Source organism: Schistocerca americana, chromosome 3 (genome assembly GCF_021461395.2).
Source record: "Schistocerca americana isolate TAMUIC-IGC-003095 chromosome 3, iqSchAmer2.1, whole genome shotgun sequence".
NCBI lineage: Eukaryota > Metazoa > Arthropoda > Insecta > Orthoptera > Acrididae > Schistocerca > Schistocerca americana.
Genome location: NC_060121.1, coordinates 135,897,449 through 135,913,091, shown reverse-complemented (window position 1 = coordinate 135,913,091; position 15,643 = coordinate 135,897,449). Strand labels below are relative to the sequence as shown.

General features: G+C 37.4%; 1 protein-coding gene across 6 annotated transcripts in view; it reads right to left on the bottom strand.

Moving 5' to 3' along the window:
* Positions 1–3,324: 3,324 nt before the first annotated feature.
* The window catches only part of LOC124605471 (cyclin-dependent kinase 11B), a 99,318-nt gene continuing 86,999 nt past the window's right edge, over positions 3,325–15,643 (bottom strand). For 5 of the 6 annotated variants that reach the window (XM_047137173.1, XM_047137174.1, XM_047137175.1 and 2 more), the window contains one exon: positions 3,325–6,610. In XM_047137173.1, coding sequence (XP_046993129.1) covers positions 6,515–6,610 — 96 coding nt within the window. In that variant the 3' untranslated portion in view covers positions 3,325–6,514. The remainder of the gene's footprint in view (positions 6,611–15,643) is intronic. The other variant, XR_006978647.1, reaches the window with a different exon arrangement.

Genomic DNA, 15,643 nt, shown 5'->3' with positions numbered 1-15,643 from the left:
TGCTGCAACAGCCTTAATTTAGTTCCTTATTCCTTGCTATGAATACTTTCACATCAAAATCACAAGCATTGCCAGATAATCCAGAAGGCAGGGCAGTCAATCAAATATACAATACTTAACACTGATGCGAAAATATTGTTCTTGTTAAACACAACTAACTCTTTATTCGCACAAAGTAATAAGTGCTATAGATGGGGGACCTCAAACTGATTCCATATTTCTATACTTCCAAAGGGTTTATGATACTGCTCCTCACAAGCAGCTTATAATCAAATTGCATGCCTATGGAGTATTGTTTCAGTTGTGCGACTGGATTTGTGATATCCTGCTGGGAAGATTACAGTTTGCAGTAATTGATGGAAAGACATTGAGTAAAACAGAAGTGCTATCTGGCGTTCACCAAGAAAGCGTTATATGAACTCTGCTAGTCCTAATCTATACAAACAATTTAGGAGACAATGTGAGCAGCCCTCTGAGATTGTTTGCAAATAATGCTATCATTAACCATATAGAAAAATCATCAGAAATTAAAACCAATTGCAAAATGATTGAGACAGGATACTGCATGGTGTGAAAAATGAAAACTGACCTCAAATTTCAAGTGTGAGATCCTCCACATGAGTACTAAATAATCTGTTAAATTTTGATTACCCAACAAATCACACAAACCTAAATGCTGTCAGTTCATCTAAATAGCTAGTAATTACTGTTACGGAAAACTTAAATTGGAATGATCATACAGATAATGTTGTGAGGAAGGCAAAAAAAAAAAAGACTTGTGTTTTATTGACAGAACACATCAACGGTCTACTAAAAATACTGCCTACACTATGCTTGTCTGTCCTCCACAACAGGCCTACCACAGAGATTGCCTGCACTACGCTTATCTGTCCTCTGCTAGAGTATTGCGCTTAGTATGGGATCTTTACCAGATTGGGTGGACAGAGGAAATTAAAAGTGTTCAAAGAAGGGCAGCTCATTTTGTATTATCGCGAAATTGGGGAGAGAGTGTCACAGATGCGATACGTGAGTTGGAGTGGAATCATTAAAACGAGTATTTTTCATTGCAGCAGGTCTTTTCACAAAATTTCAGTCACCAACATTATCCTCCAAATGTAAAAATATTTTGTTGGCGCCCACCTACAAAAGGGAAAAAATGATCATTGTCATAAAATAAGAGAAATCAGAGCTCGCACAGAATGATTTAAGTATTTATACGAAGACAGTAACTTGTTCTCGAAAGAACAGTTACTGTTGATGACCGTGCAGCTTTTCCCTGGAATAAATGATGACTAACTGACAACCTCAGCTGCCGGCAGGTGGTGTTGATCCACCTCGATGTGGACAGCTGAAAATGTGTGCCCCGACCTAGACTCGAACCCGGGATCTCCTGCTTACATGGCAGACGCTCTATCCATCTGAGCCACCGAGGACACAGATGAATAGCGCGACTACAGGGACTTATCCCTTGCACGCTTCCCGTGAGACTCACATTCTCAACTGTCCACCATTCTACAAGCTGCACGGTCATCAACAGTAACTGTTCTTTCGAGAACAAGTTACTGTTTTCGTATATATAGTTAAAGGCTACCCAGCCATTGACCTTCGTCTGTGCGAATGCGCACAGGTTGCCCAAACTCTTACGGGAATCGCCAAAGCATGTGCAAGTAATGAGTGGATGGGCAAATGTCTATAAGGTACAATACATATGTAGAATTGTGGACAGTTGGGAATGTGAGTCTCACAGAAAGCGTGCAAGGGACAAGTCCCTGCAGTCGCGCTATTCATCTGTGTCCTCGGTGGCTCAGATGGATAGAGTGTCTGCCATGTTAAGCAGGAGATCCCAGGTTCGAGTCCCGGTCGGGGCACTGATTTTCAGCTTTCCACATCGAGGTGTATCAACAACACCTGTCGGCACCTGAGGTTGTCAGTTAGTCATCATTTAAGAATTTGTTTTTGTCGCACACTGTTAAGAGTGTGGACGCATGTGTTCCTGTTTCTATGCATTTTGGCACTGATGACCATACTGTTTAGCGCCCGAAAACCTCAGACCACACACACACACACACACACACACACACACACACACACACACACACAAATAGTGTGAAAGTGGTAGAAGTGGTTCAGTGAACCCTCTGCCAGTAACATACATGTCAACTGCAGAGTAGTCAAGCAGCTATAGATGAAAGCATGTTTATTACTAACACCAGCGTACATCCAAACAGAACTGACTTCCCGGATGGAGAGTGCAACTGTTTATACAAACATTGAATATCCAGAAAATCAAACATATGATACTTCAAGAGCATTCCAGAAATGATAAATGCTAAACAACAAGCATTTGCCGGTAGTCAGATTAGAACTGGCAACTCACAGCATGCGAGCACTGACGCTAACCACTATGCCACACTGCACTCATTGCAGTTTGTCACAGTAAGTACCACATTTGAAGATGTGTGTCTCTATTGTGCAGTTTTTCTGACTCCATATTAATTCCATTTGAAATTTACACCTCAGCAGTTTATCACTACAAGTAACTCGTGTCACTGAGCAGTCTGTACTCTAATCCTGCAGTGCCCATGCTATTTATACATCAGAGGTAAGCAGCCAGTTTTATTTAGCTGACATTCAGTTGCACCAGTGTCAATTAAAATTAAGCACATATTAAAATATTACGGTCTCTAAGCATTTGTGTGTGTTATTGAGCAGAAAAATTACACTCAACCCTTTCAGACTGGAAATTTTCTCTGGAGGAAAGAAAATTTTTTGTTATGCTTGTTCTTAGGTGATTTTTTAAAATGACTTTAGATGCAAGACTTATATGAACATCCACAAATGTGTACATGAGGTTTCCATTGAGGAAAAATATTTCTGTTGCAGCTAATTCATAGCAAACATTAATGTACACAGTTTTAGCCAGAGGGTCTGGAAAGGATTAACAAGCTCTTTACATTAGTGGAAGTTTTTGCATTTGGCTGTTAGTTGCTAGATACATATTACTATGAAATTGGATTAAACCACAGTCCACAAAAATACTTGATTTGGGCTGCAGTTTGACAACCACTGATCTAGACTATGTACACACAGCTTTCATTGTGTTTGCCTTTTTCTTCTAGAGACTCGATATCAAACAGCTGGTAGTAAAGCCTAAATACAAACTTTTCACACTATTGTTGAGAAAAATCATCTTAACCATTGTCATTTTATATAATGTATTGTATGCATAAATATTGTACAAAATGTTGTCTCTGCTGGACATAAATTACATGGAAAAGGAAGAAGGTGAAGAAAGTACGAGAAAAGATTATTATAAACTAGGACTTTATTTACAACAGATACATATTTCGATAATATGTCACAAAGAATCATTATAACAATTTTTTCAGAAAATTCTGTAACAACACAAAGAGATCATTGTTTTACTACAAACCTGTTATGTACTGCTTGCAATTTTTCCCTAGAGTATGACACATTAACAAGCAATTTTTGCAATGACAGATAACTGATAGTGCTATACATAGCTGATAAAAATAGACACAAGATACTTTGTAATAGGAACTATATTTCTGTCACTACGTCCTTACTCATCAAAGTTTACACAGAGTTCCTTATATGTAAATAATCAATAATAAATTTCACGACAAGACTTTTTCTGTGGCAACAAAGTCTCACTGCCAATATTGGTACAGTTATAGAATTATCACTTCCTGAATAAAATATTTTTGAAATATGAAGCATTGAAACAAGTCACTCAATTCCTGAAATACCAGACATGAAGGAGAACCACAAACACCACATACTGACTACAACTCACCACACATTGCAAAATAACATTAAGCAGTTTCTCCTGCTATCAGCCATTACAATCTGTGTAATTTCCAAAATAAGTTTCTGCTGTGGCAATTTATATGTAATAAATTGATGTAACTGTGTTTCAGAAGCCCTTGATAATGGAACTAAGCCAAAATAATGAAAAAATATCACATTCAAAATACAACTGAAACATGGAATGCAGTTCTGGTCTTGATTAAATATTTGTGTCAAGACTGAAATGGAAAAATACTATTTGAAAAAGGAATTCATAGACATAAATAAAACTAACTCTTTAATCTGCACTGCAAAGAAACAAAGTTTGGAATTTTGAGAAAGAAAATTATTCCAGAAAATGAGGCACTGGGGCAGAGATTTGCGTAAGGAGAAATACCATATTTTCATATCTTTTTCTTTGAAGACTGGAAAAAAATTAGGTCTGCATTTATCTAACTTCTCTCTCACATTAAAACATAGAATGTGTGATTTTTCATGAGCTCAAATTATTTATTTTAACCAGTTTAGAATGTTTTCAATATGTAATCAGATAACAGTGAAATATTTGTGTCAGTTATCAGCTGCTAACAATCATGTTTATACTACTTTTTCTTTCTTCTTGGTCTAATATCAAAATGTCATTTGATTTGCATGGTCCTCTATTTTCACACAACATGGCTGTCATTACTCCCCAACATGAAACATACATTTTCTCAGTATCTGCATGTGAGGCAAAGAAACATCTCTCCTGTGTTTTCATAGTTTTACACAGAATTTTTCAGAGGTTTCTAGATGATATCAGCAGAGCATCATAACCAGTATTAGTCCTCCTTTCACAACAGCCAAAATGATTTTAACAGTGAGACATCTAATTCATGTGTCACCATTAAGAGCACGATTGGGTGTAGTTTGGTGGAAATCTTAGAAGAAAGAACAAACAATCATGCCAGAAAAACCTAAATCAGTGATGGGATTTGCCATCTCTCAAAATATGCTTCTAAGGAATACAACTATAAACCAACTACATACAAAGAATGCTAATGGTTAGAACACCTCATCTGCAGGAGCAGCTGGGCAATAACTGGAGAGTGAATAAATGTTTCTAAAAACACAATTGAATCTTTGACGTACCAAAAGAGGGAATTGAAATTATGGGTTGCAAAATGGTGAGCTGAAAGGCAGGCAAAACTTGCTGCCAAAATTCCAAGAAGCAGAGAAAAACTGAAGTCCCATTGCTAGTTTTGGAATATCAATACCCAATACTTCTTTTAATATCAAGAGTGTGACATTGAACAAATGCATATAATTTTTAACGTGACACATTTTGAAAATTAAGGGAAAAGAATTCTACAACTAATATGAAATAAATGAAAATCAGTTCTACCACAAGCTGCATAAATGGGACAAAACATTCAGTGTTCCATTAATACATGAATCTGCAGAGCACTAATTTTCCAATCCCTTACTTAGTCACACTATCCTATTTTCAGTCATTGCTATTTGAGAGAAAATATCAAATATAAAAAATTATATGTAACAACACACCTTTCAAACTATTCCATCAACTTTTATTCTCAAATTACATAAATGTAAACGGCTCCCAATAGGTTGCAGAGCATACTAAATACAGCAGTCAATATATTTGCTTTCTTTTTGTTTTTCCAATGTTAATAGGCACACACTGTTAGCATGAGTTTGGTTGAAACGTAAAAAGACTAGCCTTATGAGCACAGAGACAAAAAGGTTGTTCTAAAAAATACAAATAAGAAGAAAGATGTGGGGATATTTGCTCATGATTCTCTGGTTTATGACTTTTTCTGCTCTCTGAACACATTCAGCATTTTTTTCTTTTACTACTTGTATTTAAGAATGCAGAAGATTTTGACGAGGATGAGATAGACGCACAATAGTTTCATATGGTTTTCCATGTCAGTTACTAACAACAGTTTTTTCTTTAAGTACGTTTGCTGAATCAGATTTGCATTCAGTTGTTTCTCCCCAAATTTATGAAGGACCATGTGGCAGCAGCACATCATATAACATTTTAAACCACTTCATTATGATTGTGTTACAGCAAGAAGAATACTCAAGAAATGTCCAAATATTTGCTTCAGTCTTCAGTTTGGCTAATTGATCTCCTTTGTGCTAACCATCCAGCTGAAAAAATGACTGAAAATTTAAATGTACTTTTTTACAGGAATCAATAAAAAATGTATATTACTGGTTTTGCTGTTGCAAATGTGGGAAAATAGTGAGGATTGTCAGATTTTAAACAGCAACATCTATAAGTAATGTCTCATAACAGAATTACAAATTTCTTGCTGGATTTGTAAGAGAATACACAAAAACATTTTAATAGTGACTACCACATACAAATGTAATAAAACAGAGGGTCTAGACAGCAAAAAATAAGACATAACAGGAAGGTTCACATGTACATGAAAATTTTAAATACTGAAAGAACATTTTAACAAAGAAAAAAGTTTTCTGTAGAGTATTAAAACCAAGCAAAATAGTTATTTATAATTACACGGTAAAAAAATATGTAAAACTGTTTATCGGAATTACCTAAGTTCAGCATAAATTAAGTTCCACTGATACCGCCATCACACTAATTTCACGACAATGTTAACCTTAATCAATGATGCACAGAATCAAATAACCTTCGTGAAAACACAAAGGTAAATTCTGTGTTTCCAGTAATTCAGAATTTCAGGCTGAAGCCAGCTCCAACTGCAACACGTCCTTTCTCAACAACACCCATGTGAAACCCACCAGCAGGGACTTCTTCATCATCTCCCTGAAACAATTGAATTATACTTAAAGTCACTAACCCAAAATACAGTGATCTTGGAATTCAGTATTTTTAAAAAATATGTATATACTAGAAACAAAAATTATATAACACTGAAATAAAATTTTAGGGAAAATGTTTACAAACTGGAGGTGTTTCAAGGCAAGAGTGAAAAGAAAACTGGCACAAAGTGGGCTAAAGACAGGAAAAAGAAATAGTGAAAGAATGAAGATACTGTAAAAGAAGAAAAAAAGCCAAAAAGACTAAGAATGAAGGCACTAATGCAAGAGTAAAAAACAAAAATTAACAGTTAATAACAAACTAAAAAATGGAAACTGAGTGTCTCTAAATCTTGCTAAACTTTATTCCATATTATTAGTTTCAGCTGTTGGTATGGCTCTCTAGCAGGAACATATGCACTAACTAACTCAAATTATTAATATCTGAACAGTTTTACAGGAACAGAACAGTCACTAAGATGGATAAATGTTCACATAAATCTATGTGAGGCATGGTCTGCAATCCTGAAACTGCCAGCAAACTTTTCTGGTTATGTAGTGCGCTTTGTCTAGTGAAGAAGACAAAATAATTATTATGTTGTGTGGCATTAATAATACATGGCATTGTAAGCAGGTGAAGAAAGGTGCTATTATATGCCATCAGATGAAAATTTATGATGGAAAATGCAATAGAAGTAACTTGTGCAAGCTGCTTGCTGTAAATTATACATTTTCTTCTCATGGGGAAATGCAGCTTAAGAGCAATGAAGACATTTGTAAGACTATATTTTACACCTCAAGCTATAGCTAAGGACAATAAATATAGTACTGTTTTATGACCAATTGTGCTTTTTCTTCTGACAGTTTATATTTTAAACATGTTCTTATTTTTGTTTTATTTCATTGTTTTTCAGTATTATGTTGAAAATATTTATTTGCACTGTCATCATCTTTATTTAATTAATGGAAAATGAAATGTTTACCTTAAACCTGTCAAATATAATTGACAGGCATAATAATTCTGTGACCAAAAAGTTTTACAAACTTCAAGTCCTCTTGTGAGGCATTTTGTTGCTGATCTGTCAACATTTCATTATAGTGCGAAAAGAGCCTCTTGGGGTCTAAATTTGACGATGGAAGACAAAGTCCATCCAGGATGAAAGCAGACGTTTGACAATGCCAATATTGCTACTAACTTGCCACATCATTAACAGTCAATCATCATCATCATCATCCTGGGGGTTGAAACAAGAACCTAGACCCTATAGCAGTTAACAGAGACTTGCATGGATCAGTGGCTGTAAGTGTTGACAGCTTCATCTGGAGGGGCATATCACTGTTTAGTTTCATCATTATATGTTCCTTTTCCCAGAGTAATAAATCCATCAAGTCAAACTTGAAACAGAGATAACAACATATTTTGGGGCACTTTAAGGCAAATTCTACCAAAAGCAACACATTTTGAAAAGATTTCTACTGCAGTGCATCAACTGGACAGCATATTTTCCATAGTATGCAATTGTAAATAACACCAACTACAGCACTAAAGCTTCACAAACATGATGACGACTTGATTGAATTCATGCAAATGCAGTAAAACAGAACACTGAGAATATTATTTTTGCTATTTTGCGAAATGAAGTTTGTTGTTCAGTTTGATCTCTAGTGTCGTCCCACTGTTTGACTGGTTAATAGAAGCAAAGCAAGCAGACAACATGTTGATTCAGGTGCATGAAAACCTGAAGTGCCATATATGATGGCACTTGTATCTATACTTCATACTACGAAAATAACGTAGTTTAATTGATGCACCATATTGAAGATCTCTCCAAAATAATTTTCTGGGGTATCTGTTTACCAAAACAGTTGGTTAGTATCCATACATCCAACAATCAGTTCAGATAATTGCAGTTTTTGAAGTAGTAGGCTTGACAAAACATTCTGCGTAACAAAAATAAATCCCTTTCTGAGATCTACATAGGACAAATAGTTCAGAAGCCCACTCATTATGGAAATAATTGGATCTAATGACAACAATGTAGAAACTGATATCAGTGACCATGAGGCAGATTTAACTCGGAACAGAAGCTTGCAGAAGAACTATGGCTCAAAATTACAAGACTAATTGACCTTCCACTATACACCTATGTGCCTAGATCAGTTCGTGATGAGAAGAACCCTCTGTAATATACAGTCACTGTCTGGTGCTAAACACATTCTCTGAAAATTATTTCGAGCAGTTTGTCCATGAGCCCTTGTGAATAGCAAATGGTTCTGAAAACACACTTTACCTCTTAGCAACAAATAATCCTGAGTTAATAGTGAGCATCAAAACAGATACAGGGATAGTGAACACAGGGTTGTCGTAGTGAGATTGAATATTGTAACCCCCAAATCCTCCAAAAATAAATGAAAAATATACTTATTCAAAAAAGCAGATAAAAATTCACTTGATGCCTTCCTGAGAGGCAATCTCTACTCCTTCCAAATTAACAATGTAAGTGTAGGCCAGATGTGGCTTGAATTCAAAGATATAGTGTTGGCAGCAATTGAGAGATTTATTCCAAATAAATTAACTAAAGATGGGGCTGATCCTCCTTGGTACACAAAATGGGTCAGAACACTTGCAGAAAGAACGAAACAAACATGCCAAATTTAAACAGACACAAAATCCCCAAGATTGCTGATCTTTCACAGAAGCTCGAAAATTAGTGCAGACTTCAATGCGAGACGAGTATAATAGTTTCCACAATGAAACTTCGTCTCGAAACTTGGCAGAAAATCCAAAGAGATTCTGGTTGTATGTGAAGTATGCTAGCAGTAAGACACAATCAATGCCTTCTCTGCACGATAGCTTAGGAAATACTATCAGTGACAGTGCTGCAAAACAGAGATACTAAACACAGCCTCTGAAATGCCTTCACAAAAGAAGAAGTAAATATTCAAGAAATCGAATCTAGAACAGCTGCCAGCAAGAGTAATTTAGAGGTACACACCCTCGAGTAGTGAAGCAACTTAAATCACTTAATAAAAGCTCAAGTCTTCTGGTCCAGACTGTGTACCAATTAGGTCCCTTTCAGAGTATGCTGATATAATAGCTCCTACTTAACAATCATATACAATCGTTCGCTCAAGGAAAGATCCGCACCCAAAGACTGGAAAGTTTCACAGGTCACACCAATATTCAAGAAAGGTAACAGGAGTAATCCACTAAATTACTGACCCACATCACTAACGTCGATACGCAGCAGGATTTTGGAACATATATTGTGTTCAAACCTTATGAATTACCTCGAAGAAAACAGTCAATTAACACACAGTCAACATGGATTTAGAAAACGTTGTTCCTATGAAACACAACTAGCTCTTTACTTGCACGAAGTGTTGTGCTATTGACAAGTGATTTCAGATTGGGTCTGTATTTCTGGATTTCCAGAAGGCTTTTGACACTGTAACACACAAGTGACTTGTAGTGAAATTGCGTGCTTATGGAATATCATCTCAGTTATGTGACTGGATTTGTGATTTCCCGTCAGAGATCACAGTTCGTAGTAATTGATGGAAAGTTATCGTGTAAAACAGAAGTATTTCTGGCATTCCCAAAGAAGTGTTATAGGCCCTTTGTTGTTCCTCATCTATATACACGATTTGGGAGACAAACTGAGCAGCTGTCTGAGGTTGTTTGCAGATGATGCTGTTGTTTATTGACTAAGAAAGTCATCAGAAGATCAAAACAAATTGCAAAACGATTTAGAAAAGATATCTGTATGGTGCGAAAATTGGCAACTGACCCTAAATAACGAAAAGTGTGAGGTCATCCACATGAGTGCTAAAAGGAATCGTTTAAACTTCAGTTACATGATAAATCAATCAAATCTAATGGCCCTAAATTCAACTAAACACCTAGGAATTACAATTATGAACAACTTAAATTGGAAGGACCACACAGAAAATGTTGTGGGGAAGGCTAACCAAAGACTGTGTTTTATGGCAGGACACTTAGAAAACGTAACAGACCTACTAAGCAGACTGCCTGCACTATGCTTCTCTGCCCCCTTCTACAATACTGCTGCGCGGTGTGGGATCCTTACCAGATAGTATTGATGGAGTACACTGAAAAAGTTCATAGAAGGGCAGCACTTTTGTATTATTGTGAAACAGGGGAGAGAATGTGTCTGAGATGATACAGGATTTGGGGTGGACATCATTAAAACAAAGGCGTTTATCGTTGTGGTGGAATCTTCTCACAAAATTCCAATCACCAACTCTCTCCTCTGAATGTGAAAATATTTTGTTGACACCAATATAGGGGAAAACAATCACCATGATAAAATAAGGGAAACCAGAGCTTGTATGGAAATATACAGGTGTTTGTTCTTTCCATGCAGTATACGAGATTGGAATAACAGAGAATTGTGAAGGTGGTTCCATGGGTGAACCCTCTGCCAGGCGCTTAAATCTGATTTGCAGAATATCCATGTCAATGTAGATGTAAACAAACTTCTGAAGAAACTAAAGATTACTACATAGTAGGAGGAGGAGATTACCCATTGACAGTGAGATCATTAGAGACTGAGCATAAGTTCAGATTAGGGAAGAATGGAGAAAGAAAGTGGCTGTGTTTCAACAGAACCATCCTGGCATTTGCCTTAAGCGATTTAGGGAAATCACGGAAAACCTAAATCAGGATGGTGGCATGCGGGTTTGCTGCCATCCTTCTGAATGTGAGTCCAGTGTGCTAACCACTGTGTCACCCGCTCGGTTACAGCATAATAGGTGTAAAACAAAAAATAGGTTACAGACAGATTTTGAATGAAATGTGTGTGTCTGTCATGAGGGCAATCTGTTGTGCCTTGAATGACTGCTGTAAAAGGATATGCTTGGCAGATCTCTTACAAATGCAAAGAAATTCTGGTCACATATAAGAGCTGTTGTAGCACCAGAGTTAGTGTTCAAACATTTATGGATGACTCTGGAGCTGAAATTGAGAATGGTAAAGCAAAATCAGAAATGCTGTCAAACATTTTCAAATATTCCTTTACAAAAGATTAGCCAGAGCTACTGCCCAAATTTAATGGTTCAAATGGCACTCAGCATTATGGGACTTAACATCTGAGGTAGTCCCCTAGAACTTACAAGGGAACCTCTCCATCACACCCCCCTCAGATTTAGTTATAAGTTGGCGCAGTGGATAGGCCTTGAAAAAATGAACACAGATCAATCGAGAAAACAAGAAGAAGTTGTGTGGAACTATGAAGAAAATAAGCAAAATATACAAACTGAGTAGTCCATGTGCAAGATAGGCAACATCAAGGATAGTGTGAGCTCAGGAGCGGCGTGGTCCCGTGGTTAGCGTGCACAGCTGCGGAACGAGAGGTCCTTGATTCAAGTCTTCCCTCGAATGGAAAGTTCAATTTTTTATTTATGTGACAAATCCTTATGTTTTCATCACTTTTTTGGGAGTGATTACCACATCCACATGAAAACCTAAATCAGGCAAGGTAGAAATATCTTTTTACCATTCGTCAATTGTACAAGTTAGGTGGGTCGACAACATATTCCTGTCATGTGATGCACATGCCGTCACCAGTGTCGTATAGAAAATATCAGACGTGCTTTCCTGTGGAGGAATCGGTTGACCTATGACCTTGCGATCAAATGTTTTCGGTTCCCATTGGAGAGGCACGTTCTTTCGTCTACTAATCGCACAGTTTTGCGGTGTGGTCACAGAACACAGACACTAAACTTATTACAGTGAGCAGAGACGTCAATGAACGAACGGACAGATCATAACTTTGCGAAAATAAAGAAAGTAAACTTTTTACTCTAGGGAAGACTTGAACCAAAGACCTCTCATTCCGCAGCTGCTCACGCTAACCACGGGACCACGGCGCTCCTCAGCTCACACTTTCCTTGATGTTGCATATATTGCGCATGGACTACTCAGTTTGTATATTTTGCTTATTTTTTTCATAGTCCCACACAACTTTTTCCTGTTTTCTTGATTGATCTGTGTTCAGTTTTTCAAGGCCTATCCACTGTGCCAACTTATAACTAAATCTGAGAGGGGGTGCGATGGGGAGTTTCCCTTGTTAGAACTACTTAAACCTAACTAACATAAGGACATCACATACATCCATGCCCGAGGCAGGATTCGAACCTGCAACCGTAGCGGTCGCTAGGTTCCAGACTGAAGTGTCTAGAACCGCTCGGCCACAATGGCTGGCCCTAAATTTAATTTTTGCACCACATTTTATTGGCACTAGTGTCTGTAGTTTAGGTAAACAGCTGATACCATTATATAACTGAACAAAGCTCCCGTGTCTGATGTAATCCCTGCTGGATTCTACACCAAATTTGAAGCTGAGCTAGCCCCTTTTGGAACGTAATGTATCATAAATATCCTGAACATAAAACTGTGCCCACAGTTTGAAGAAATCCATCTACAAGAAGAGTAGCAGAAGTGATCCACAAAACTACCATCCTGTATCACTGACATCAATTTGTTGTAGAATCTTAGAACATATTCTGAACACTCAAGACACTTTGAACAGAATGATCTCCATACCCACCGGCACATGGATTCTGAATTGTATTTTTCTTACATGACATAATGAAAGCTGTGGATGAAAGCAGTCAGGCATATGCAGTACTTCTCAACGTCCAAAAAGCATTTGACTCAGTACCAGATCCCTACGTATGATCCAAAGTACACTTGTATGTGGTATCAAGTGAAATTTGTGACTGAACTGAGGATTTTTGTAGGAAGCTGCAGCACATTATCTTGGATGGTAGATTGTCAGAAGAAGTAGAAGTAACTTAGGTATAGGTGTGCCCAAGGGAAGTGTGTTGGACTCTTGCTGCTCATGCTGCATGATGTTGCAGACAATATGGATAGTAACTTGACTTTTCACTGATGTTCCAGTTATCTATAATGAAGTACTGTCTGGGGAAAAGAGATACCAGTCAAATCTTGATAAGTTTTTAAAGTGGCGCAAATGTAGTACCCTTTGATTACAATATCAGTAAAGAGACTGCTTATAAAACATTGTGTTATTCATTCCAGAATATTGTTCAAGTGAGTGAGGCCTGTACCATACAGGGCTGACCAGGGGAAACGATGGTCACATGTATTTGTAATCCACAAGAGATCATCCTAGAGATGCTGAAAAAACTGAATGGCGGACACTTGAAAACTATCCTGTGAAAGCCTGCTAACAAAATTTCAAGAACCAACTGTAAGTGAGGAACCTAGGAACATACTATAAGCCCCTATGTATCATTTCCGTAGAAATCGTTACGACAAGATTACACTAGGTCCACAGTGCACAGTGATGTTTGAAGCAGTCAGTGTCCCATGTGTAAGTGGAATGGGAAGAAGCCCTAGTAGCTGGTATAATAGGAAGTATCCTGTGCCACGCACTTCACAGTGGTTTGCAGAGTATAGACAGAGATGTGGAACTGTTACTCGAAAGGAATTTGTGGACAGTAGGGTATTTTCGTGTGATATCAATGTAGGACTTTATTTTACATGAAAACTGAATGGTCATTTGTCTGTCAGGCATGAACCTCAGCCATGACAGAAAATTCAAGATACAGTTTCAACATTACAGAACTCAGTTATCAAAATTAGTAACCGCTGCATTCAAATTTACCTTTTACCATGGGCATGGGGAAAATACCACATTTTATGACATTTCATAAAAACTGCTGACTTCATGGCCTACTTTACAGTATTATTATAAGTTATCACGATCTGAACCTACTAAGTGTATTAATACGTTAGTGCTTTACAACAGAAAGTAGGTTTGTGAAGAAAGGTTTGCAGCTGAGACAATGAAGTGCTAGAAAACCTTACGTAAACACTTACTGGCACTATTCCATTTCTACCTGCTGAGTATTTGAAAAGCATCACTGGTTACCAATAGAACTGCATAACAATTGAACCTATGGGGAATATGTAGAGGGGGGGGGGGGGGGGGAGGGGGGACAAAAAGGAAAGGAAAGGAAGACATACTGAAACATTTGCTAATTCTCAAATTTCATTCATGCAAATACAGCAGTTTACTGTCAAGCACACTGTAAACTGATTAACATTTAAGATCAACAGACTCCCTGCAATAAGGATTTAAATATGAACAGAGCTTTTAGCTGTGTAATAGATTATAAAACGTTTGGAAAATGAAACAGTGTCTGATTGCAGAATAACCTATTTTTTACACATTACAGATGTGGACAGACAGCATTAGTTTCCCTAAAATATGTCACACCATATCTACACACCCACTCCACAAGCCACCATATGGTGCATGGTGATGGGTGCCATGTACTACTACTAGTCATTCCACTTCCTATTCCACTCACAAATAGAGCACTCTGTGCCTCCACATGATCCCATGTTTTATCTTGTCTTCACGCTCCTTATACTAAATGTACACTGATGGCAGTAGAATCGTTCTGCATACAGACACAAATGCTGGAACTCTTAATTTGAGTGTTTTATAACATCTTCCCTCCAGGGATTCCCCCTCCAGGGCTTCCCCTTTGAGTTCACAAAACCTCTCTGTAATACCTGCATGTTCGCCAGTAACGAAACTAGCAGCATGCCTCTGAATTGCTTCAAATGCTCCAAATGCAATGTTGCAAAGGATAACATACTGATTCTATTATTTAAGAAGTCTCTGAGCCATTCGGATATTGAGGAGCCTATTCCTTATGATGGGATCTTCATTTAACAGTCAGCAGTGGGGCATTGTATAAAAAGCTTTCTGGAAATCTGCAATCTGTCTGCTGCCTTTCATCCATGGTTCACAGGATACTGTGCAGAACAGGGTAAGCTGAGTTCATAAAAGTGTAGCTGTCTAAATCCATGTTAATTTATGGACAAAAGCTTTTCTATTTCAGGGAAATTTATTATATTTAGTCTTGTAATACTCTCAAGAATTCTACAAATTTTATGGGTTTGTTCTTTCACACTTATTATATATAGGACTCACCAACAATTGTTTTCAGTCACTTGGGAATTTGTGCTGCACAAGAA